This window comes from Vigna unguiculata, chromosome 4 (genome assembly GCF_037176805.1).
Source record: "Vigna unguiculata cultivar grain cowpea cultivar isolate G323 ecotype 2 chromosome 4, ASM3717680v1, whole genome shotgun sequence".
Taxonomy (NCBI): Eukaryota; Viridiplantae; Streptophyta; class Magnoliopsida; order Fabales; family Fabaceae; genus Vigna; species Vigna unguiculata.
Genome location: NC_140795.1, coordinates 44,875,956 through 44,899,328, shown reverse-complemented (window position 1 = coordinate 44,899,328; position 23,373 = coordinate 44,875,956). Strand labels below are relative to the sequence as shown.

The 23,373-nt window shown below is 30.6% G+C and overlaps 2 protein-coding genes across 2 annotated transcripts; both read left to right on the top strand.

Moving 5' to 3' along the window:
• The first annotated feature begins 6,447 nt into the window (after window positions 1–6,447).
• LOC114180242 (cytochrome P450 736A117-like) lies at window positions 6,448–8,659 on the top strand. Its single transcript, XM_028066529.2, has 2 exons — window positions 6,448–7,470; window positions 7,616–8,659. The coding sequence occupies exons 1-2, from the start codon at window positions 6,520–6,522 to the stop codon at window positions 8,225–8,227; spliced, it is 1,563 nt and encodes a 520-aa protein (XP_027922330.2). The 5' UTR covers window positions 6,448–6,519; the 3' UTR covers window positions 8,228–8,659.
• A 5,410-nt stretch (window positions 8,660–14,069) lies between these two features.
• Window positions 14,070–17,674, top strand: LOC114181376 (cytochrome P450 736A117-like). Its single transcript, XM_028067815.2, has 2 exons — window positions 14,070–15,072; window positions 16,823–17,674. The coding sequence occupies exons 1-2, from the start codon at window positions 14,143–14,145 to the stop codon at window positions 17,432–17,434; spliced, it is 1,542 nt and encodes a 513-aa protein (XP_027923616.1). The 5' UTR covers window positions 14,070–14,142; the 3' UTR covers window positions 17,435–17,674.
• The last annotated feature ends 5,699 nt before the right edge of the window (window positions 17,675–23,373 follow it).

Here is a 23,373-nt window from a genome sequence, read left to right as displayed (position 1 = left end):
TGTTTAGCCATAAAAGACCGCAAAGAATAATCAATCATTGAAGCGCCGATCATGTTTTTCTTCAACGTCTTGACGACTCTCTTCACACTTGAGAAACTTGTCGCGAAACCTTGATAATAACTTGCTTGTAAAACCTTACTTAAAGTCACTTTTAGAATTTCCTTTCCCTTAACACATTTTCCACTGATCTTAACCACTTACGGTCGTAGATCTTAACATATAATTACTTCTCTTTCCAAACTTTGTTAGACTAGATTACTAACGATGATACACTGCGATTAAACCATTGCTTTTCCAAGGACTCATCCACCTGTTGTCTTGACTCCACACTTTTAGCAAAACCATCCAATGAAAGCTATTGATACTGATTACATTTCAGATATCAATGCCACAATGAATCCCACCACTTGTCGATGATTGTTCTAACATCTGGTTCATAACATAACTAAAACTGCTTTACCATTGAGATCCCTTACATATGTTCTTCACGCGCCTTTACTAGATAAATACTCATACCGATAACATTTTGTCTTCACCTTTCAACTTGTTCCATACTTGATGCACAACCATTTACTCTCCTTCTTGAAACAAGGAACATCACTTCCTATGCTACCACATTCCATAAGAATGAGCTTAGAAAACAACCAAGTTACCCTTGAGATTTATGCTCTCGACCAAACCTTGTAAATGAAGTAATTCAGGTTGACTTTGAATTTGAATTCTTTGATCACCCCGAAACATACCACGCATCCAAGAAATCTTCACTTGTCCGCCATAGAAGAAAAATTACCAGCTCAAACTCCAACTCCTCCTTGCAGTTAACCATGACTCATTTACCATATTGACGACACCAAAGTTTTATGATCACGAACGAAACCAAAACTCATATCCCAAACACCACCTTCTGAATTTGATAATTTGCATTAACAACTCCAACACCAACTACCGTAGACACCATTTTAACTACTTAAGATTTTTCCTTCTCTTTTCATTATTTACGGTACTCTGCCTTCTCTAGCTTTTATCGTTCCCACAAGATCAAACTTAACGGTTCACTTCTTCTCCCCACACTTGAATTTCTCTACCTCAGCCCCAAAGTCAGTGCTTATGCTCATGAATTACTTTTCCTTGAAACATCTCGTTGTCTACTGAAAAGATCCAAGCATCTCCAAGCATCTCCTTCTGATTATTGAACCTAATATGAAACCTTTATGCCACTTCATTCTCATCCACATATTATTTCTCTTTCTACTTAGGAAACATCATCTTACCTAACTGATCCGCAAACTCTGATATGTCTTAACCTCCCACTAGGGATTTGTCGTCTTTTTACACTTCACGATCTTTATCTTCTTTTTTTTTTTTTAGCTTGCTCGATGCCAAACAATTTCATTATTTTCTGTAACCCAGGATCTACCAACTGTTTCTCTTCCACCAATCCAATAAAGCACTAGATATGGTCTTACGACTATATCTAATGACATTTCTCCTAACATTGCATGTATCTGGATAACTCTGAACCTCAGAATTGTCGGGATGTAGAACCAAGTTGATTTTCCCCAAACATTGTTGCGCTGGCATACACTGATATCTTCAATATTTCTAACATTTGAACTCAACTCCTTTTGGAAAACTTGTGATATTTGATCTCGTGAGCCTGCCCTTGAAGCTTCCTTAGTCTAAACATTGATGCTAAATTTTAACCTCTTAATCCAGTCTACTAACCCAAAGCTTAACTTTCCTCGCTCATCGATCTACTTCATACAACAAACCTATATCCTTGAGACAAAAAGTTATCTCAAAAGCTATATCCGACCCTCACAAAGGTAAGCAGGTCAAGTTGACGTTGAATCTGCATTCCTCTATCACTATAAACACTAAACGCAAACCACAGAGGTGCAACAAAACAAACATGGACACAGAAAGCAAAACTCTAACATCTATTGATAGCCAAAACTTTTCTCTATCTCTCTTATTTTCTCAAACCAGTAAAATTAAGAAAGGAAAATAATCTTTGATCTAGTCATGAGTGTGCACCCTCATTACTTTATCAAGACGTTTTCTGTTCTTAATACTTTCGGTTTCAAAGACAAACTCTACTAAACTCGAACTCCAACACAAAAAAGACATGACAAACCCACAACCCTCAAGTCATCCTAAGGACTAACTGCTCTGATACCATAAATGTAACATCCCAATTTCAGCAGCTTAAAACTAATAAAAATAGGGAGTTTCATCATAGTTCCAAAACAGATAATCCAGTGTACCCAATATATTAATATAGTCTTACAAAAGGTATGACTATAAAAATATATCACTTATACACTTAAACTAAACTAATAAACTCTGTACTACTGACCACTGCTAAAGCTCCCACTGGAAACCTCCTCTTCAACACTAACACGATGGCTCTTCATCCTCCAGAAGTGTCTTTGACATTGCAACCACATCTGCTCCCACCGAATAGGTGATCATCGCAAAAGGAAACATACAACACAAGACAGGAACACAAAAAGCAAGGGTAAGCTAATCTGATTAAGGAATCATGCAGTTCAATTATAAACAGAAACCACGCAATCTTTCTCATTATCACCAGAATCATATAGACCACCACAACACATTTACATGACTCTAGACTCAATATCCGGATTATGTAAGCGACATCGGATCTCTTGGTGGCTTGCACCTGCGATGGTTCCCAAACTCTGCAGAGTTTGGACACAAGGGGTTATCACCCAACCACTCCCAAGGTAAGTCCCATCACCTCTATGGCGGATCGGGTCCATAGACCAGGACCTCCTGCTACTCCCCCCGACGTAATCCATCATACTCTACATGAGTCTTAATGGTTACTAGGAGCGTCAGGATACCAACCAAAACTGAGTCCTTATGTCCTTACATACACTAAAACATTCCTCTTAGAATTTCCCTTGAAATCCTAGTTCAACCACTTCTTCTCATATTCCAACTTCATGCAATTTCACCGCACATATTACCAGTCATAACAATTCATGCATATCATAACTAAGTTCATATTTTAACATTCAAACATAGCTTCATCCATTAGAAACAGAGAAATAACACTCAGTTGCAGAGGTTCTCGCCCAAGCTAGAAGGTCTCCCCAGGCGAAAAGGGCTCTCTCGCTTAGGCTAGTCATTCTCGCCTAAGCGAGGCTCGAAACAGAGAACAACCCAAACTCTGGGCGAATTCTCGCTCAGGCTAAGTTGTCTCGCTTAGACGAGAGTGACTCTCGCTCAAGCGAGACTGGCTCGCCTAGGCGAGATCTCGCGCAGAAACAGGAGATGAGTTTCTGGTGTTTTCGCTCAGGCGAGAGCTGCTCGCTTAGGCGAAAATACCAGATTCCCAATCTGTTCTCATATGCAACAGTAAAGAAATCTAGCACAATCCAAGCATACACTCAATTACACAGTTCAAGCACTCATACAAAAATCAATCATGCAATTCAAAGTCATCAGAATGATTTCTATTCAAGTAAAACAGTTAGCTTCCCTTACCTGTTATCCTGTTTAGACAACTTTATAAACGTCAACGCCTTAAAAACGTCAACACCTCTAACTCCACAGGATGCTCTATCTACACATAGAAACATCACAAGAACGATCAGGACATACCGTTATGATCGCTGATCAGCAGAGACTCATACTGATGATTAAAACGTCGCATGCAAGCGGAAGAGGGCCTGCATGCAACAGAAAACAGAAAAAGACTAAAATAAAGAGCGAAAACTCAACTTACGCGAACGGAGAAACTGATCGGTCCAATTTGAAGAGCTCGTCGAGAGGATCAATCCTACGGTCTCGGTTCTTCAATCAGACGACCAGAGAGACAGAACCTCTAGAGAGAAGTCAGAGAACTCTAGAAAAGTGGTTTCTAGAGAGATTGTGTGTTTTAAAATAATGAAACTCGTTTATAACAATTCTATTTATACTAAAGCCTTTTAATATTAAAATATTCGAGTCTCACTATTTTTAAACCACTATCACTTTTAAAATGCCATTTTCTAGGGTCTTACAAATAGAGTCCTTAAACTTTAATTTTACCCTATTGATTTAAATTCTATTACTAGTAAAAAATATTTAAAATTTCTTCTTGTTACAACAATTCTTTTTTACAATGCTAGAGTTAAAAGTTTCTTTTTTAAATATCAATGGCTTTTCCTTTAGATATCAATGGTTCTTTTTTCTTTCTTTTGACCTATTTCATAAATCAATATAAAAATAGAAATTAAGCAGAAATTAAATGATAAAAAACATAGATCTTATTTTTACTATTAATTTTATTATGTTTTAGTTTGAAAATCATTGATAAAGATAGAACTATTAAATAATTTATTTGAAATAAATAAAAGTAAGATAAATTTAGTAATGATAAAGGAAATTTTGACTTGTCAATTTTTTATCGATTTATCAAAATTTGACGGATTAGGTTGATATCTCCAACCTGTCCATTTCTTTTAACACTTCTTAATAAACTAATAGAGAGCTGGCATGAATAATTAGTTTTTTTTAATTATTTTAAATTTTTTGTATTACATTATTTAAATTACAACTTATATTATTAATATTTAATTTCTAATTATTAATTATGATAATAATTTAACTAGTAAATATATTAATTATTTTAATTTATTTATTTAAATACATTAATTTATCAATAAAAATTTAATTTAATTTTTGTAATTGAATATTTTTTTAAAAATATATATAAATAAAATATTTTAAAAGATAACAAAAAATTTAACAAATCAAAATATTTTCAATTTATTTTATTTGAAGGGACCAGCAGCGGGCCGCACTAACACGGTTGTTGTAAACAAATTAAAATTTGTTCAAATTTTGTGTTATCAGATATTTGTATAAGTGTGTTTCGTGATTTGGGCACTATGTGTGCCACACATCTACATGTGTTTTCACACAACTGATTTTATTCTTGACTTTCAACATAAACTAAAAAATAAATTGATTAATTCAGAAATGTAGATTCAAAAAAAATTATAATATAATCTATTTCGATTGGTTTTTGAATTTATTTTTTTATTTTGAATTACACTAGTTTTATAATAGGAAAAAAGTGGTTTGAAAATCGCACATACCAAATATGGCTTGAAAATGATGCAAAATTTAAATTTCCTATTCTCAGTACGCGACTCCAAAAGAAATAAGCAAAGCGGAAAAATTAATGGAAGTTAACCAAATGATTATTTGAAGGAGTGTGGATGAAATAAATAGAGTGCTTTGTGATTAATATATACATTTGAAAAATCATGTAATGATTAATAATTATTTATATTATTAATAATATAATTATTTATTAATATTATTTTGTATTATATAGATTTAAATGTTCTTATTGTAATACTCGTGATTTTTTTTATAAATAATATAAATTATTATTATTATTATTATAAAAGTAATACAATTTTATTGGAGGTAATTTTCAGTTTTTTTGGATAATTTTTTTTATTATAAACAGTTATTTTAGTTTAAAAGATTAGTTAAATTTTAGAAGAAAAATAATTATTAAATTAAAAAAATTGATAAATTAAAAAAAAATACCAATTAAAAGGGTAAAATTGATAAATTAATTATTTTTTATTTAAAAAAATCTTAAAAAATAAAATTGAAAACAAACACCAAACGAAATCTCTTTATATAATATATATATATATATATATATATATATATATATATATATATATATATATATATATATATATATATATATATTCTTTCTTTAGTATAGAATCGTTCCCTTCAACCACGATATCAACTTAATTAAACACTAATTTCAATTTCTTTCACAAGTTGAGCTTCTTCATACATAAAAAAATTAGGGACCATTTGAGAATTATTATAGTGTGAATGAATTTGTCGTAAAATTGGAACATTATTTTCAATAGTCAGAATCCACATACACACGACCAATTTAGTATCAAGACTCTGTACATGAGAAGAAGAGGTTACACCCCAATAACAAATTACTCGTAACAGTCGAACAAAGATTGCACCATAGACTCTACCACAACCACAAGCTCTACCATAAAAGAAAAATCTAGTTTGAGGAATTATATTGTGACCCTTAGGGTCCATCCGGAACACCAAACACCTTAAGACTATAATGTGGTTAGATTTTTGTGGATTTTTTTTTTCTTCTCTCGTAGTTATTATGGTCCAGATTCTTTGTTCAACACTTCTGGTCCCATCATGACTTTTGCTGTCTTAAGTTGCTTTCGTAAATCAATCATCCACGTGATCATGTTCTTATATCATAATAAACCAACAATAATTGCGAAATCCACTGTAAGTTAAGAGATGTACCGGTTCGTTTGGTTAGTTGCCTGCCACATGCACACCAGTTGTACGTGCATGGTTGCTATTTATATATACATCAGTGAATTCTCTTTCTTTCTCAAGTAATAACACCATATCGTTTTTCCTTCTCCTGCATCATACACATTCTTTCTAACACGGGTGATCAAAATCTTGAAGCAGAAGCCAATGACTAATTTTCTGAATGAAACCATTTCCTTGTGGTTCTTCATTCCCATGCTAGCATTCTTCATGTTTCTAGCCTTTCCCGCCATATTCAATCTTCTTCTATCCAAACTCAATTCCAAATCAGCAAAAAACTTACCACCATCTCCTCCAAAGCTTCCAATAATAGGAAACCTACACCAACTTGGCAACCACACTCACTACACTCTCCAATCCTTTGCTCAAACCCATGGCCCTTTAATGTTGCTTCATTTAGGGAAGGTTCCGGTTCTTGTCGTCTCAAATACTGAAGCAGCACGTGAGGTTCTGAAAACCCAAGAACACATATTCTGCAACAGACCACATCGTAAGATGTCTGATATCATCGTATATGATTCCAAAGATGTGGCATCTGCTCCATATGGCAAATACTGGAGGCAGATAAGGAGTATTTGTGTCTTGCATATTCTCAGTGCGAAAAAGGTTCAATCCTTTGGTGCAGTGAGAGAAGAGGAAATCTCGATAATGATGAAAGAGATTAAGCAGTGTTGTTCTTCTGCGATGCCTGTGAATTTAAGTGATTTATTTTCTACAGTCACGAATGACATAGTGTGTAGAGCTGCTCTCGGAAGGAGATACGGCGGAGAAGGAGGGAGAAAGCTTTGGGAGCCATTGAATGAAATGATGGAGCTGTTGGGTGCGCCCTTCATAGGGGACTACATACCTTGGCTTGATTGGGTGGGAAGAGTTAATGGAATGTATGGTAGAGCAAAGAGAGTGGCTAAAGAGCTTGATGAACTTTTTGATGAAATTGTTGATGAGCATGTCAATAGAAGAGGGCATGCTGTGCATGGTGATGATGATGATGATGATGATGAAGAGGAGAATGATTTGGTGGACATTTTGTTGAGGATCCAAGAGAAAAATACTATGGGGTTTCAGATTGATAGAACAACCATAAAAGCTTTGATCCTGGTATGTAAGATTAGCACAATGTAGTATCCCCATTATTAATTGTTCCTAATATTCTCTAACAGACTTTCTAACTTCATGGTATAGTCTATAGTAGAGTCAAACACCAAGTTTTCTAAAATCTCTCTATATACTTTTCGAGTTTCAGGATATGTTTGTCGCAGGAACTGATACCAGCTCCTCTATCCTGGGGTGGATGATGACAGAACTCTTAAGGCACCCGATGGTGATGCAGAAGCTAAAAGATGAGATAAGCAATGTGATTAGTGGTAGAACTCGCATAACTGAGGAAGATTTAAGTAGCATGCCATATTTGAAAGCAGTGATTAAAGAAAGTTTTCGATTACATCCCCCAGGTCCGTTGTTGCTTCCAAGGGAATCCGTGGAAGATGCCAAAGTGATGGACTTTGACATTGCAGCAGGCACACAATTATTAGTTAACGCATGGGCAATTGCAAGAGATCCTTCTTATTGGGAGAAAGCTGAAATGTTTGAACCAGAGAGATTCTTAAAGAGTTCAATAGATGTGAAAGGACAAGATTTTGAAGTTCTTCCATTTGGAGCAGGAAGGAGGGGTTGTCCAGGAATAATGTTTGCCATGAATGTGATTGAGTTGGTCCTAGCAAACCTTGTTCACCAATTTAACTGGGAAGTGCCTAATGGAGTAATGGGGGATCAGACACTGGACATGACTGAAACTACTGGATTGGTCAGTCATAGAAAATTCCCTCTCATGGCAATGGCATCCCATCATGCATAATAAGAAGTTAATGGTAAGAACTTCAAATAACTTTGTTTCGTTCTCTTCAGTGAAGGACATAGAATAAACATTGTTGAAGTAGAGTAAAGGAGTGAAACATACCACATCCATGAGAATGCTCACATTTGAAACCAGTAGTTTTTGGACCTAATGTATTCGTCCTCATTGAGTATAGTAGATGTGGTATCAAGAGTAGTTAACCGAAGGGGATCACCCATTTGTGTCATTGTCAACTATTATATCTAGTTGATAATAAGAAAAAGTCAGAAGATTAGTCTTCCCTCGTAATGATAAAATTATGTATTCTGAAACACCCCTCTAACAATTTCTGTAACACTAATAAAACCAAAGATTTTCTCATAACACCTCTAATAATTTTAGTTATGCTATCATAATATAATTTTAATTTTACAAGATGAAAAAAGTAGACAAGAAGTGTCAATATTATGAGGAGATCATCGTTTAATAATAATTTTCATAGAATTTGACATGTATGTTAGAATATTCCACGACTTAGCTTAATTTGGCATACATATTATGATCTATGTTAGGATCTTCTCAACTCTGCACTTGCAAAACATTATTTTCTTGCTTACTGTGTAAAAGTATGTATGACTTATTACCATAGATAAATTATGTGTTACAAAAAGACAATGTAGTTTTGTTTGGTGTATTTATTGGTAGAGTTAGTTAAAATTCTTGATCACTTTTTTTTTTTGAGAAAAGATATTGAAATCCTCCCATCATACACAGGGAATATAGTCGATAGAAGGGTATAGAAGGAGATGTCATAGTTAGATTATTTATGCTTTATTTATATAATTTTCTAAAATAATAATATATTAGAAGCACAAATGTATGAAATAACTGATCAAAATTTGATTTTGTTTAATAATGCAATAAAAAAGAATAAAAGTGACTCATGGAGTTAATCCTTTTGATTAGGCAGGGAAATAATTGTAAAGAGTAGACAATGTTCAAGCTTCTTTCATTAACAGCCATCCATGTGAAAGGATTTTTTTTTGTAATTTTAATCTCACAATGTATTATTTTTTATATATAGTGGGGTATTAGTGATATCAGTTTTAAAGTGCTTCTTCCATTTCTACTTTTTTGAAGACGTGGATTATTTGGGACCTTCCATTTTCTTTTCAAATTGACTTTAAATTAGTTACTTTCAGTCACATTTAATGAAAGTGTATGGTTATTAAAAAAAACATACAAAAGGTACAATACAATATCTTATAAATATTTTATTAAAATTAAGAAAAATTATATTTTTTTATTTCTTTAAAAAAACCTTAAATATTACTTAAAAAGAAATAAATATCTTTTATTTTTTATTTATTTTTATCTTTTATCGTTATTTTATTATTATCTTTTTATATATTTTAGGTTTTATTTAATAAAGTTGAAAAAGATAAATTGATTTACATATTCAATATTTTGTTGATAAGTGAAAATATCAAAGAAATTATGAAAAATATCAACATAATTTGATTATCAACAAGTGGAAATATTAATAAAATTGGTTATTCTAATACAAGATCAAATACAAAATTACAGGTCCAATCCAATCCAATCCAAGTCATGCACCCAATGAAGGTCTTTTCACCCAGTGAATTAAGTGTAACTCGTCCAACAAGTTGAGTTACAAAAAAATTATAAATAAGGAGTTTGAAAAATGTTAGAAAAACAACCTTTATGGGAAATAAACACCCCTTTTAGGAAAACTATTTTTTCAAGGAGAGAGAAATAAAAATGATTCTTTTGGATTAGAAACATTAATTTTCATCATTATTCTAGTATTCAGAATGTTTATTTAGGAATAGTTAACTTCCTTGAGTGTAATGTATTATTAATTCTTTGTGAATATTATTATTCAATATAATTATTTTTCATCATGCTTATGTCCTATGATATATATATATATATATATATATATATATACCAAATTGCTAACAAAATACACATATAACCCTTGATAAGGGAGACAATGGGAGTCCATTATATGGAAATAATTTAATTACCAATTGTGTTGAGAGGTCTTAATTAACAAAATTACTTACTGACCTATATTATCTTCTCCGATAATTGACACTCCTAAAGGTCCATTGAGAATACAAGCCAAACCATTTGTGTTACAACGAGAGTCCACCAACCAGTGGCAGATCTTGGCAAAAATTTATGGGGGAGCCAAAATAATATACTCAATTTATATATTTAAGATTTTTGTCATTAATTCAGGAAAAAGTAATACATAATTTAATATAGCTATAATTATAACAGAAAATACATATATCTAAATAATATTGTCATTCATTTTTTCATATTCTTGAACTTATTAAATAATTGAATCATAACTATATTTTTTAGCTTTTTTTTTTCAATGTAAATAACCATATTATCTGCAAAATATTGATTTTCCATTTTACTAATATGTACATATCGATTCAAAAGTCATCACAAGTTTTTGTTCTCATCTTCACTTCTTTTTTATCAATTTTAAAAAATAAATTTATTCTTTAATTTTTTTTATCAATATACCTGTCTATAAAACAAGTTTAAGACTAAAAAAATAATTTATTATAATTTAATCAAAAATTGAGAGACATAATTACTACAAATAACTATGATAATCAAGTTACACTTAAAAATCCTCTATAAAAAATCACATAATACATTATTTGCTTTTCTCTTTTCATAAAAAAATGAATATACAAAAGGGTAATGAGATAAAAAAAAAGGACTAAATATTAAACAAGTGTTGCACTACCAAGTGAAACAAGAGAATTTTTTTTTCCTTTAAGAATAAGAGAAGATATGAAAAAGATGAAGACAAAAGTAATGACGTTTTTGCTTAACTTTTTTTTTTTCAATAAAAGAAATCAGATAAGAGTAAGAAACGAATACAAAACGTGAAAAAACACAAAAAACAATATAAAAAAGATAAAAATTATCTTAACAATTTTTTTTATTATATTTAATTTTATATTGTACTATTTATTAAAATTAAATTATATATTTCATAAAAAAATAAAAAAATATCTAATTTATTTTTTATTAATTTTTGATATATTACTGCCTAATTTAAAATGATACACATAATTTAAAACATTTAAAAATATATAATTTAAAAAATTTTAAACACATAAAACTTAAAAAAAAAGAAAAAAAGTTGGGGGGGCCGTGGCCCCCGCCTGCTCTAACGTGGCTCCGCCACTGCCACCAACTATCCTGCATGAAACATTCAAAAGCATAAGAAATAGGTGTTGAGTGCTTTTTTGTATCAGCCCTTAGTTGTTAGTTGTTGGAAATAGTCCAAGTGTGAGTCAAAGTCTCACATTGGATAGAAAAGACAAAGTTAAACACTATATAAGAATAAAGACTCATAACAACATTGTCTTAAAATTTTGGTGTAAAAGTGATGTCTAAGGTCTTATATGTGTAAAAGATTAATGTCTTATAACCATATAGAACTACAATCTCTCTGACTAAGAGATTTAGTTATGTTAGAGTAGAAGTAAACAACCAATCATACATAAGCATTGATCTCAATAAGAGAAAGTGAATTTAGAATACTTATTCGTAATCTAGGCGTATACTTTAATATGAAAACTTCCTTTTCATCTATTTTTGCATTTCCAAAAATAACAGTAGTTCTATGATTCCAAATGTCCTATATTATAGCCTTCCATATATATACATATATATATATATATATATATATATATATATATATATATATATATATAAAACTCCCATGTTCCTATTTAAAATTTCTTTATATAATACATCTATATATAATCATACTATTTATTAATTTTAAATGAGAATAATATTTATTATAAATATAAATATAGTAATATTATTTTTAATTAAGTAATATATAGTTTACGAATATATATATATATATATATATATATATATATATATATATATATATATAAGTTTTATCTTTTAAATATATTAATAAAAGTTTTATTTAGCGGTCTACCAAGCCCTCAACATATTAGGATTTAATTTCCATTAAACATACTTTTTAAAGATAATTCTTTTATAACATTAGTTTAGTAATGGAAAAAAAAAATTCATTGCGACCAAATCAAATTGATCCAAAAAAGAAATATTTGTTGTTGAACAAATTTAATTATTTTATTAGAAAAATTCAAACATAGTGGCCGAAATAACATGAATCACAACTTTTGATATCGAAATCTACACTAAAAGAATACACTTTTAAGATTGGTCAAACAGTTAACTTTAAATAGAAGCTAACGTTAATTAATAAATCATATCCAATTTATGTTGTGTATGTAACACATTGTAAAATCATAAAATTAGTTCATATTATAGAATTATAACATTAATTTTCATTATGGTCAATTTTTGAAGTACGATCCAGTGTTTACCAAGCCGTGGTCTAATTTACCATCTCAACTTTGCGTATCAGTTTGTAAGTAGCGATCATTTAAAACTGTCGTGAGTGTCTATTTTTAATACTAGTTTTGTTTCATGACCAAGAGTAACACGTGTTTTACGTGACTACGACTACGACTACGAGTGTTACACGAGTGTCGGTTCACGTTGCCGTTTCTTTACAAGTTTTAGTTTTATGTCTAAATTTTTAATTCTTAAGTAAAAAAAGTTTTGTGCTAAATAATAATTATAATTTTTGACTAAATAATTAGTATGATTGTGTCAAGGTCACGATTATTTCGTTCTCAATTTTTTTAACGGTTTCCACTTCACTATTACAAAACTCTTGTCTCTTTTCATATATCCATAATAAGAAGAAAAAAAATTGTCGAAAGGAATGGATTTTATCACCATTATTGGCTACTAGTGAGGACAATTACCTTCAATCATTCCTTATAAGGAGTCGTGATTTGACACGTTGAAATAAAAAAAAAAAAATTATGGCCTCTTCAATACGTTAAAATGAGGCCATTTCCTGATTGGTTACCATTAAGGACTACAAAATTATTAACAGATAATTACTCCTTTAAAGACAAAAACATTGATGGGTTACATATCTTATTATATGTAATCTTGTGTTAAATTCAGAGGATGAGAGAAGCAGAAAATCAATGTTATGGTCCCAGATTCTTTATTCAACTTCACATCACGACTTTTGCTGTACAAGTTCTGTCATGAAAACCATCCAACAACGTAACATAATAGACATATTTTCAACCACATCAATGATTTAATAGCCTACTTATTTTTATGGAAATTATATTATGATCTTTAGACTTTTATTTTTTATTTTTTAACATGGATGTGGATCATTAATTTTAAAAGAAAAAAAATATATTAATCAATCGTTTACACTAAATCAAAAAATAAAGAATATGAATTAAAAAAATAGAAGTCATGATATCATGATCTAATTTTTATTATTAGGACAATGATATTTTAACTACTAAATTTTGACAACTTTATCTTATAACATGAAGTGATATCTTTTAAGTGGTTTTAAAATATTGAGAATCAAAAAATAAAAAACCACTTAGAAAATGACACATAAAACTGTAAGAAAAAGTTGTCAATTTAGTAGTCAAAAAATCATTTTCATTTTTATTATCATTTGATAGTGTCTCTTATTACTATTTACTTTTTCTTTTTTCTAAAAATATAAAAATTAACTTTTTGGTAAAACTATTTTATCTTTATAAAATTTATCAAAGAGTGTTTAAGAATTTTTTTAATTATTTTGAAGCATAAATAAATAAATAATCACTTTAAAATATATATTCTGGCTGTCGGTTATCAAAATTTAATTATTAGAAAATTATTTTTAAATGTGAGAGGTTGCAATCCTTCTGAACATGTTATATACATAAACCAACCAAAACATTACCAGCACATGTTTACAAAATCCACGAGTGATCACAATCTTGAAGCAGAAGCCAATGACGAATTTTCTGAATGGAACCATCTCCTTGTGGTTCTTCATTCCCATGCTAGCATTCTTCATGCTACTAGCCTTTCCCACCATACTCAATCTTCTATCCAAACTCAGCTCCAAATCAGAAAAAAACTTACCACCATCTCCACCAAAGCTTCCAGTAATAGGAAACCTACACCAACTTGGCAACCTCACTCACCACACTCTCAAATCCTTTGCTCAAACCTATGGCCCTTTGATGGTGCTCCACTTTGGGAAGGTGCCAGTTCTGGTGGTCTCAAACACCGAAGCAGCACGTGAGATTCTGAAAAACCAAGACCACGTTTTCTGTAACAGACCACATCGTAAGATGTTTGATGTCTTCTGGTATGGGTCCAGAGACGTGGCATCTGCTGCATATGGGCACTACTGGAGGCAGGTGAAGAGTATCTGTGTGTTGCATCTGCTGAGTGCGAAAAAAGTTGAGCGCTTTCGTAGAGTGAGGGAAGAGGAAGTTATGATAATGATAGAGAAAATTATGGAGAGTTGTGGTTCTGTGAAGCCAGTGAATTTAACTGATTTGTTCTCTGATGTGACCAATGATATAGTGTGTAGGAGTGTTATTGGAAGAAGATATGAAGGGAGTGTGCTTAGGGGGCCAATGAGCAAATTGGAAGAGTTTTTGGGGGCTTTTGTTATAGGGGATTATATACCTTGGCTTGATTGGGTTGGAAGAGTTAATGGAATGTATGGTAGGGCAAAGAAAGTGGCTAAACAGCTTGATGAATTTTTGGATGAGGTTGTTGATGAGCATGTTGGTATGAGAAACCATGATGGTGATGGTGTTAATGGTGATATGCAGAATGATTTTGTGGATATCTTGCTGGGGATTCAGAAAACAAGCTCCACCACAGATTTTCAGGTTGATAGGACTATCATGAAGGCTTTGATCATGGTAAGAGGATCTATCATGCTTTGTGTTTTACTTTTCTTATGAGAATTATACTATGAATTTTATTTTTTTATTTTTATTTTTTATTTTCTGACATGTTTCAATGCATAATTGATTAAAATATCATTATCTTTTTCTTTAAAGAATTAATGATCCATTCTAAATCATACTAAAAAAAATGAAAGATAAGAGTAAAAAAAAAAAAAAACTCATATTACAAAAAATAAAACTCATATTACAATTTTCTTACTTCTTATATACATTTTGTGTTTTGCTAGGATTCTCGATTGAGCTTTTATTATGTTTTGTTTCTGCTGAACATTAAAACTACGTAGGGTTAAATTATACAAAAGTTCTCTCAGAATCTATGTGGCATACATTCTCAGAAAAGTGAGAGAAACAAAAGAAAAAGTATATAGGTATCAGAAATAATATGATTTAACAAAAAAAAAAAACTAGTGAAAGTAATAAATAATTGAGTATTAATAAAATGCAAGATAGATTGTTGGACTGTCTTTATTTTAAATATTATTCCCACCTTATCTTATCTTTTTTCGTGTGGTGGAAAGTTCTTTTTAAATAGAAATGTAATGAATTTTATTAATTTCAATAAAAATAATTGGTTTAGATATATTTTAATAGGAAATTTATCATAATATCCAATAATTTATTTTAAAATTAGATACTTAATTTCATAAAAATTGGATTTAAATCATTCAAAAAAATATTTATTTATACTTCATTAATAACATTATTTTAATTCATTTAAATGATCTCTAAAATATTTTTATTTTGGTTTTTAAACTTTTTTTATCACAATAAAATTGATATGTGGTTTATTATATGGTAATTATCTTGTTAGTAAAAAAAATAAAAGAGACCTAGCATACATCCTTCAGCTTAACATATACATATATAATTGATAGGGATAACATGCAAAAGCCCTGAATAATCTTTTTTTTGTTAATTTATAGATATCTGATTTGAAGTAAAAATAATAGTTTGATACTTAAAAAATAAAAATTTGCCATATATAATAGATTTATAAGTTATTTAAATTATTTCTATTTTATTTTTTTATTCCAACATTACAATAAATATGTATAGTCAAATATTAGATGAATAGTCAACCAGTAAACAATAGAAAACAATGAATGATATTTTCAAATTTTAAAATTAATTACCAAATAAAAATATAATACCCAAAATAGCAATATTCTCTTATCAAAAATACATGATTTTTTTTTCTTTGTTTTGGACTGCAATACCTATTATCCGATCCAATTTCATCCACAAAAACCAACTCTTCTATCTGTTATGAAAAGCTTAACTAACAAAAGTTGCAAAAGTTGCATTCATCAATGAGGATAAGGGTCGACTCAATGAGTAGGAGAGAGAAACTAAGTCAACAACAATCATGTCAGATCTTCTTGTTTCTTCAGCATTTTTAAATCAATATAGTAATAATATTTTAATGCACTTTAATTTATCATTTTAATTATTTATTTTAATAGTATGATGTGATAATTTAAAAATATTGGAGTAATAAATTAAAAATAAATAAATAAAGTAATTTAAAATATTATTATCCAAAATCATATGGTTTGAAAACTCAGCTGGCACAAATATAAGCATATAAATCAATAGAAAACTGATTTATTCCAAACATAAATAGAAAGTGGTTTAAACTAATTAACAGACAACAACCTTTGATTATCAACCATTACTGATATGTTTGATTGTTTGATTTCAGGATATGTTTGGTGCAGGAACTGATACCACCCTTGCTGTCTTAGAATGGGCGATGACAGAGCTGCTGAGACACCCAAATGTGATGCAAAAACTACAAGCTGAGGTGAGAAGTGTGGGTAGGGCAAAGACTCATGTGACCGAGGATGATTTGAGTGACATGCCATACTTGAAAGCAGTGGTTAAAGAGATTCTGAGATTGCATCCACCATCTCCTATACTGATACCAAGGGAATCCATGCAAGACACCAAAGTGATGGGTTATGATATTGCAGTTGGCACACAGGTACTGGTGAATGCTTGGGCAATTTCCACAGACCCTTCCTATTGGGATCAACCTCTACAGTTTCAACCAGAGAGATTCTTGAAGAGTTCCATAGATATCAAAGGCCACGATTTCCAGTTGATTCCATTTGGAGCAGGAAGAAGGGGTTGTCCAGGAATAGGTTTCGCCATGGTTGTGAATGAGTTGGTTCTTGCAAACATTGTGCACCAGTTTGATTGGACTGTGCCTGGTGGAGTGCTGGGAGACCACACGTTTTGCTTGTCTGAAACTACTGGATTGACTGTTCATAGAAAACTACCTCTTCTCGCACTTGCATCTCCTCATCTCTGAACTCTTCCAAATTAGATTCCAAGTGTCTTTACTCTTTTTTCGTTACCAGTCTCTACCGTTCAATCTCCTTTCTCTCGCTTCCATTCGATCTCCTTTCGCTCTTTCCCGCTCGGTTGTCCAGATGATCGGATATCTGTCTATAAAATCTCTTTAGGTAAATGTAATAATGCTGTAATAGATACAAAGTAAAAATCCTTAACAACTTACTTTGAGTTCCTATTTATAATGTTTTTTTTGACATAGGCCTCTGATTAATGTTTTCTTAATCATAACCTAATTGCTTTTTAAACTTGATTACTGACTTGTATTACTTTAATTTACAAATTTAGTTTTCATAATTATGACGACAAAGTTCCACTAGAATGAGCGGCTATAGCCGCTTAGGTCGTGGACTCCCTAAAATCACTCCAAAGAAATTGTCACATCAACAACTCATAAGATTATCCACCTGTAGTAGGCATTTTCGACCGCTTATCCTTGAACTACCTAATCGAGGGTCTGACTAGGAATGTCGATAGGTCATACGGTATCATTATTATATTACTATCTCTTTTTTTGAAAGAATCAATGATTCACACTAAGTTACCTAAAAAAATTAAAGGATGAGAGTAAAAAAATGGTATTAATAATTCTTCATTATCAAAATAAACAAAAAAATTTATGAATAAAACCATCGATCTATCTCATCTAATCTGTGTCTCTTTCATTACGTTTCAACATATTATTCATTACACTCGTCACTTTCTTTCTCTTTTCTGATTCATGCTTATACTCCAAAATATGGTGAATTTAGTGATGATAAAGTATTATTTTGTTATATTTTAAATTTATATATTATTTTTCTAAATAAAGCTTTTTTAAAAGAATTTCTATACTTTTTAAATATTTTTTATAGATATATCTAAATGTTTTACCTTTGTATTATTCATTTTTAAGTTTAAATTAAATATCTTTTCAAATATTTTCACTTACAATCATTATTTTATTTTATTTTTCTAACTCAATAAAAAAATAATTATTGCATCAATTATTTTAACCTTATTTAAATTACCTTATTTATTATAATTATTCTTTAAATTCTTTATTTCCAATTAATTTGTAAATATTAAATTAAATATATTTTTTAAAATTTATATTTACACGAGTTTATAAAAGTTATAATTTTTTAATAAAGTAATTTATTATAAATAAATATATAAATTTATAAAACTAGAAAAGAGTATCGCTAAGAATTCGTTTCTAAAAAGCAAAATTTTAATAACAAATCACTTGCAAAAAAAAAAAAAAGAAGAAAAAGCATGATAAAAAATCAGTTTTTCATAAGAAGAAATTGTATGACCGGTAGAAGAGTTCAGTTAAAAAAAAAAAAAAATCTTAATTGTCTACAGTTTGTATGTCCATGAATAAAGTTTAAAACTGTTTTATAACAGTAAAAAAATTGAGATCAGTTCTAGTTCCTTGGTGACGGTTGGGATTTTTTTTGAGGTTTGAAAAAACCAAATAACCTAACAGACAACAAAGTAACTCAAGCTATGAGTAAATTATGCATAAACATGTTGCATTGACAATAAAGGAACTGAAACGTTGGTAAAAATATATACTTGAATTGTCTTACCTTAGTCATAATGGAAACAATTGACTTTGAGACTGTTTTTGTAACACAAATAAATTAACTACCAATTTATTTAGCGATTTATAATGAATTAGTCTAACTAGTACAAAAATGTTTGATAAGTAATTTAAAATAATTTACGTTAAGTATTTTATAGGATATAAACTACTTGATAATATGTAGTTTACTTAATTTTCTTTATTTTATAATAATATTTTCTATATTTTTATATATTTCTTTATTATTTGTAATTGATTTCTCTTATTTATTTATTTTTTTAAATTTTATAAAGGTAACTAATTATTGTATCATTTTAGTATATTTATTATTATTCTTTTTAATTTTGTATGCAGTTCAAATTTAGAAAACATTATAAATTTTATTATGTGATACCATATTAAAAAGATAATGATATTATAACAACTAAATTTTAACAACTTTCTTTTATAACTTGAGTTGACATACTTTAAGTGAGTTTAAAATATAGGAAAATGAAAAAATTAAAAAATTAAAAACCACTTAAAAAATTACAACTCAAATTATAACCGAAAGTTTGTTAAAATTTAATTGTTATAATATAATTTTCTATATTAAAATTACACACAATGAAAACCTTAATAAAAAAACAATAAAAAAAACACAAAAAGTCATGAATAAAGTTAACAACGTTAGTAATTTTTGTTTGAAAGAGATCTAATTGAGATATATTTTCAAAAGTTGAGATTCAATTGACATTTTTTTAAACACGGATACCAAACTGACACATATGAACAAAAGTGTATACCATCCGACTAATTACACCTATTTCATTTCAATGTCGAGTGAATGCATTAACATTACTATGTTTACGATGAATAGAACTTCTAGCATAGTTTTAAACCATAAATCTCCTTTTGAAATCATGTATGATAAAATACCTAACTATGTTGATTTTAGAGTTTTTGGCTCTTTGTGCTATGCTTCTACCAATAAACATAAATTTAGTCCTAAAGTTACTTATGATGTTTTTCTAGTTATCCCAAAGGATATAAAGGTTACAAAAACTTCTTAATCTCTCTTCCAAACAGACTTTTATCTCTAGAGACGTCAAATATTTTGAACACATCTTTCCTTATAAAAACACTAATCAATCTTCAATTACAAACTCCTTTGTTTTTCCTAATATATCTGATTTTACCGTTCCTTTGCAGATTATATTACATTTTCTCCTACTATTACATTTTCACTGATTATCATTGCTCTAATATTACTCATTCTTCCATCAAATATTATCCTATGCAAAATTATCTAACTCTCACAGATATTATATTTGTCAAATTTCTAAACATTTGGAACCACAAAGTTATACACAGGCCATGAAATTTACATCCTGGCAACAAGCTATTTATATTGAATTAGATGTTATGGATGTAAATAAAACTTGGGATGTGGTTCCCTTTCCACCGGGAAAAACTCCTATTAGCTATAACTGGGTTTTTAAACTCAAGCTAAATTCTGATGGGAAAGAAGATATTTATATGCATATTCCTCAAGGTTATAAATCTCCGATTATAACTAATTTAAGACTCTTCTTGTTTTGCAAACTTAATAAATCTATATATGCTCTCAAACAAGCTTCAAGAAGTTGGTTCACTAAGTTTAGTAATACTTTTCTTTCACATAATTATAAACAATCTAAATTTGATTATTCTTGTGGATGATATTAATATTGCTGGATGTAATAAGGATGTATCTTGCAAACCAAAAATATTTTTCATCAACATTTTAAACTAAAAGTTCTTGGAGATCTTAAATTTTTTCTTGGTTTAGAATTGTCTATATCTAAAGAAGAAATATTTATGAATCAAAAACATTACGATTTTTCTCTTTTAAAGGATTGTGGAATGTTGGAATGCAAACCTTCTACGATCCCTATGGACCCAAATTTAAAGCTCGTAGGCTAATATCTGGCACAAAATTGGTTGATCATGGTCGATACCAAAGGCTTATTGGGAGGCTTCTACATTTAACAACATCTAGGCCTCACATATCTTTCATGTAAACTTAGGGAGCTTCTCTCTGCACTTCCAACCACTTCTCTTGCACCTCCATTTTTTTTTTAAATTCTCACTTTACTCTAGTAAAAAGTAACTATTTTTTTCTATTTTTATCCACTCTTAAATTTTTTTTCAACAAATATCGACATTCAGTATCTTGTTTTGTTTTACAGATATCGATATCTGATATTTTATTTTATTTTTTCAGTTTTTGCCCGTTATGGATGTCGACATCCAGTATTATAATTTTTTCACCGGATGTCGACATCTGGTGTTATAATATTGGATGTCAACATCCATAGAACAAAATAAGGAACCGGATATCGACATCTATTGGAAAAAAAACTTGGAGGTGGGTGAGTTACATAGAGTAAAAAGATCTGAGGGTCAAAGTAGAAATTTTAAAATTTTTAGGGGTACAGGAGAAGTGGTTGGAGGTGCAGGGATAAGCCCCCTACACTTAGAGTTTTTAAAGTGGGTCACCTGACTTGGTCCACCACAAGTTGGCCACGTAGTAAGCTCACCCAACCCGATTTACTTATTAGTAAGTTTAAGAAATTTGAATCTAGCTTGACCCACCACAATTTAGTGGGTTAAACGGGTTGAGTCTCTTAATTAAAAAAATTACAATTTTTTTTCTTCGATCTCACATTTTTTCTAATATATAATCAAAATCCAAAAGTCCAAACACATTTTAATATTCTGATTTTAGACAATGATTAAATTATTTATCCCAAAACTAAATCATAATTTTAAATAATCTCAAATTTGGATCTCTCTCCCAAATTTTCGATAAAAAAAAGTTTGTTTACATTTTGGACTGGACTATTATAAGTTAAGAGTAAGGTATTTTTTGTTTTGTCCAGGTTCATGTGTCAACCTGGCTCACTACGGGTTCAACATGGATTCTTAGTGGATTATGTCCATTTTTGGCTCGTACTAAGACTGATAAATCTCTTTTAACCCGGTCTAACTTTAACCCATGATGGATTGAGTTCGTTCAGAGATTTAACCTATTTTAATAACTCTATGTGTATTGGGTTGATTTTTTCACCCAAATAACACACATTGTTAAGTAGCTTTTGTTAAGTCTGTTATAGTTAGTTTAGTTTTCTGTTATTAGTTGTATAAAACTTACAACCCTTTATATAGGGTTCTCCTCCTTTCTCTTGAATATACAATCACCTCAGAATATTACCATTCTATTTTTCTTCTTCTCTCTCATAAGTCTTACATGGTATCAGAGCTCATTGATCTTTTTCCATGGCTTCCGAAACTACATCCACTCAAACATCCCACCCTTCCCAATCACCCATGAATACTTCCACCTTCGTTCCTCATCTCTTCACAACTCCAGTCTCCCTCAAAATCACTGAAGATAATTTCCTGGTATGGAAACAGCAAATTCTCGCCACCATTCAAGGCTTAGAATTCTTGCACTTTCTTGAAGGTGATAACATTCCATCCCAGTTTTCCATAGACCCCGACACTGCCACCGCAACCCTTAATCCCCACTTTCTACATCACCAACGTCAAGACCATCTTCTTGTAGCATGGCTACTAGCTTCTATGTCTCCCACAATGCTCAACCAAATGGTGGGCCTTACCACAGCTGCTCAGATTTGGAAGAAACTGAATACATACTACGCAAGTCATTCCAGAGCCAGAGTCAAGAAGCTCAAATTGCAACTCAAAACACCCAAATGTGAACATGATGTTCCTGCATACCTTCTTGATATAAAGAAATCAGTAAACGCCCTTTCAGCTAATGGCTCGTCCATTACGGATGAAGATCACATTGAGGTTATATTGGATGGCCTCCCAGAAGAGTATGACCCATTTATCACTTCTGTTTTGTCCCGCATTGATCCCTACACCGTCGATGAGATTGAAGTGCTTCTCCTAGCCCAAGAAGAACGTCTGGAAAAACACAAACAACTCAATCCCGCTTTACAAACCAATGTTACTTCCTCTCAAATCAATGTCACCTCTTCTTCTTGGAATAATCCTTCGCAACGTGGTGGCTCAAATAATCGTGGTGGACGTTTTCAATCAAGATCTTCATCTCAAACGCGTGGTGGTCGATCTTTTCAAAATAATCAAACTCGTTCATCCAATTCAAGAAACGTTCAATGTCAAATTTGCTTAAAAATGGGTCACGGTGCCCCTGATTGCTGGTACAGACTTACTCCAGATTATCAACCTCAACCACAAGTCCACAATGCTCAAGCCTCTCCACCTGTTTGCGAAAGTCTTGATCAGCTTTCCTCCGCTTCCACGGTCGCTGACTC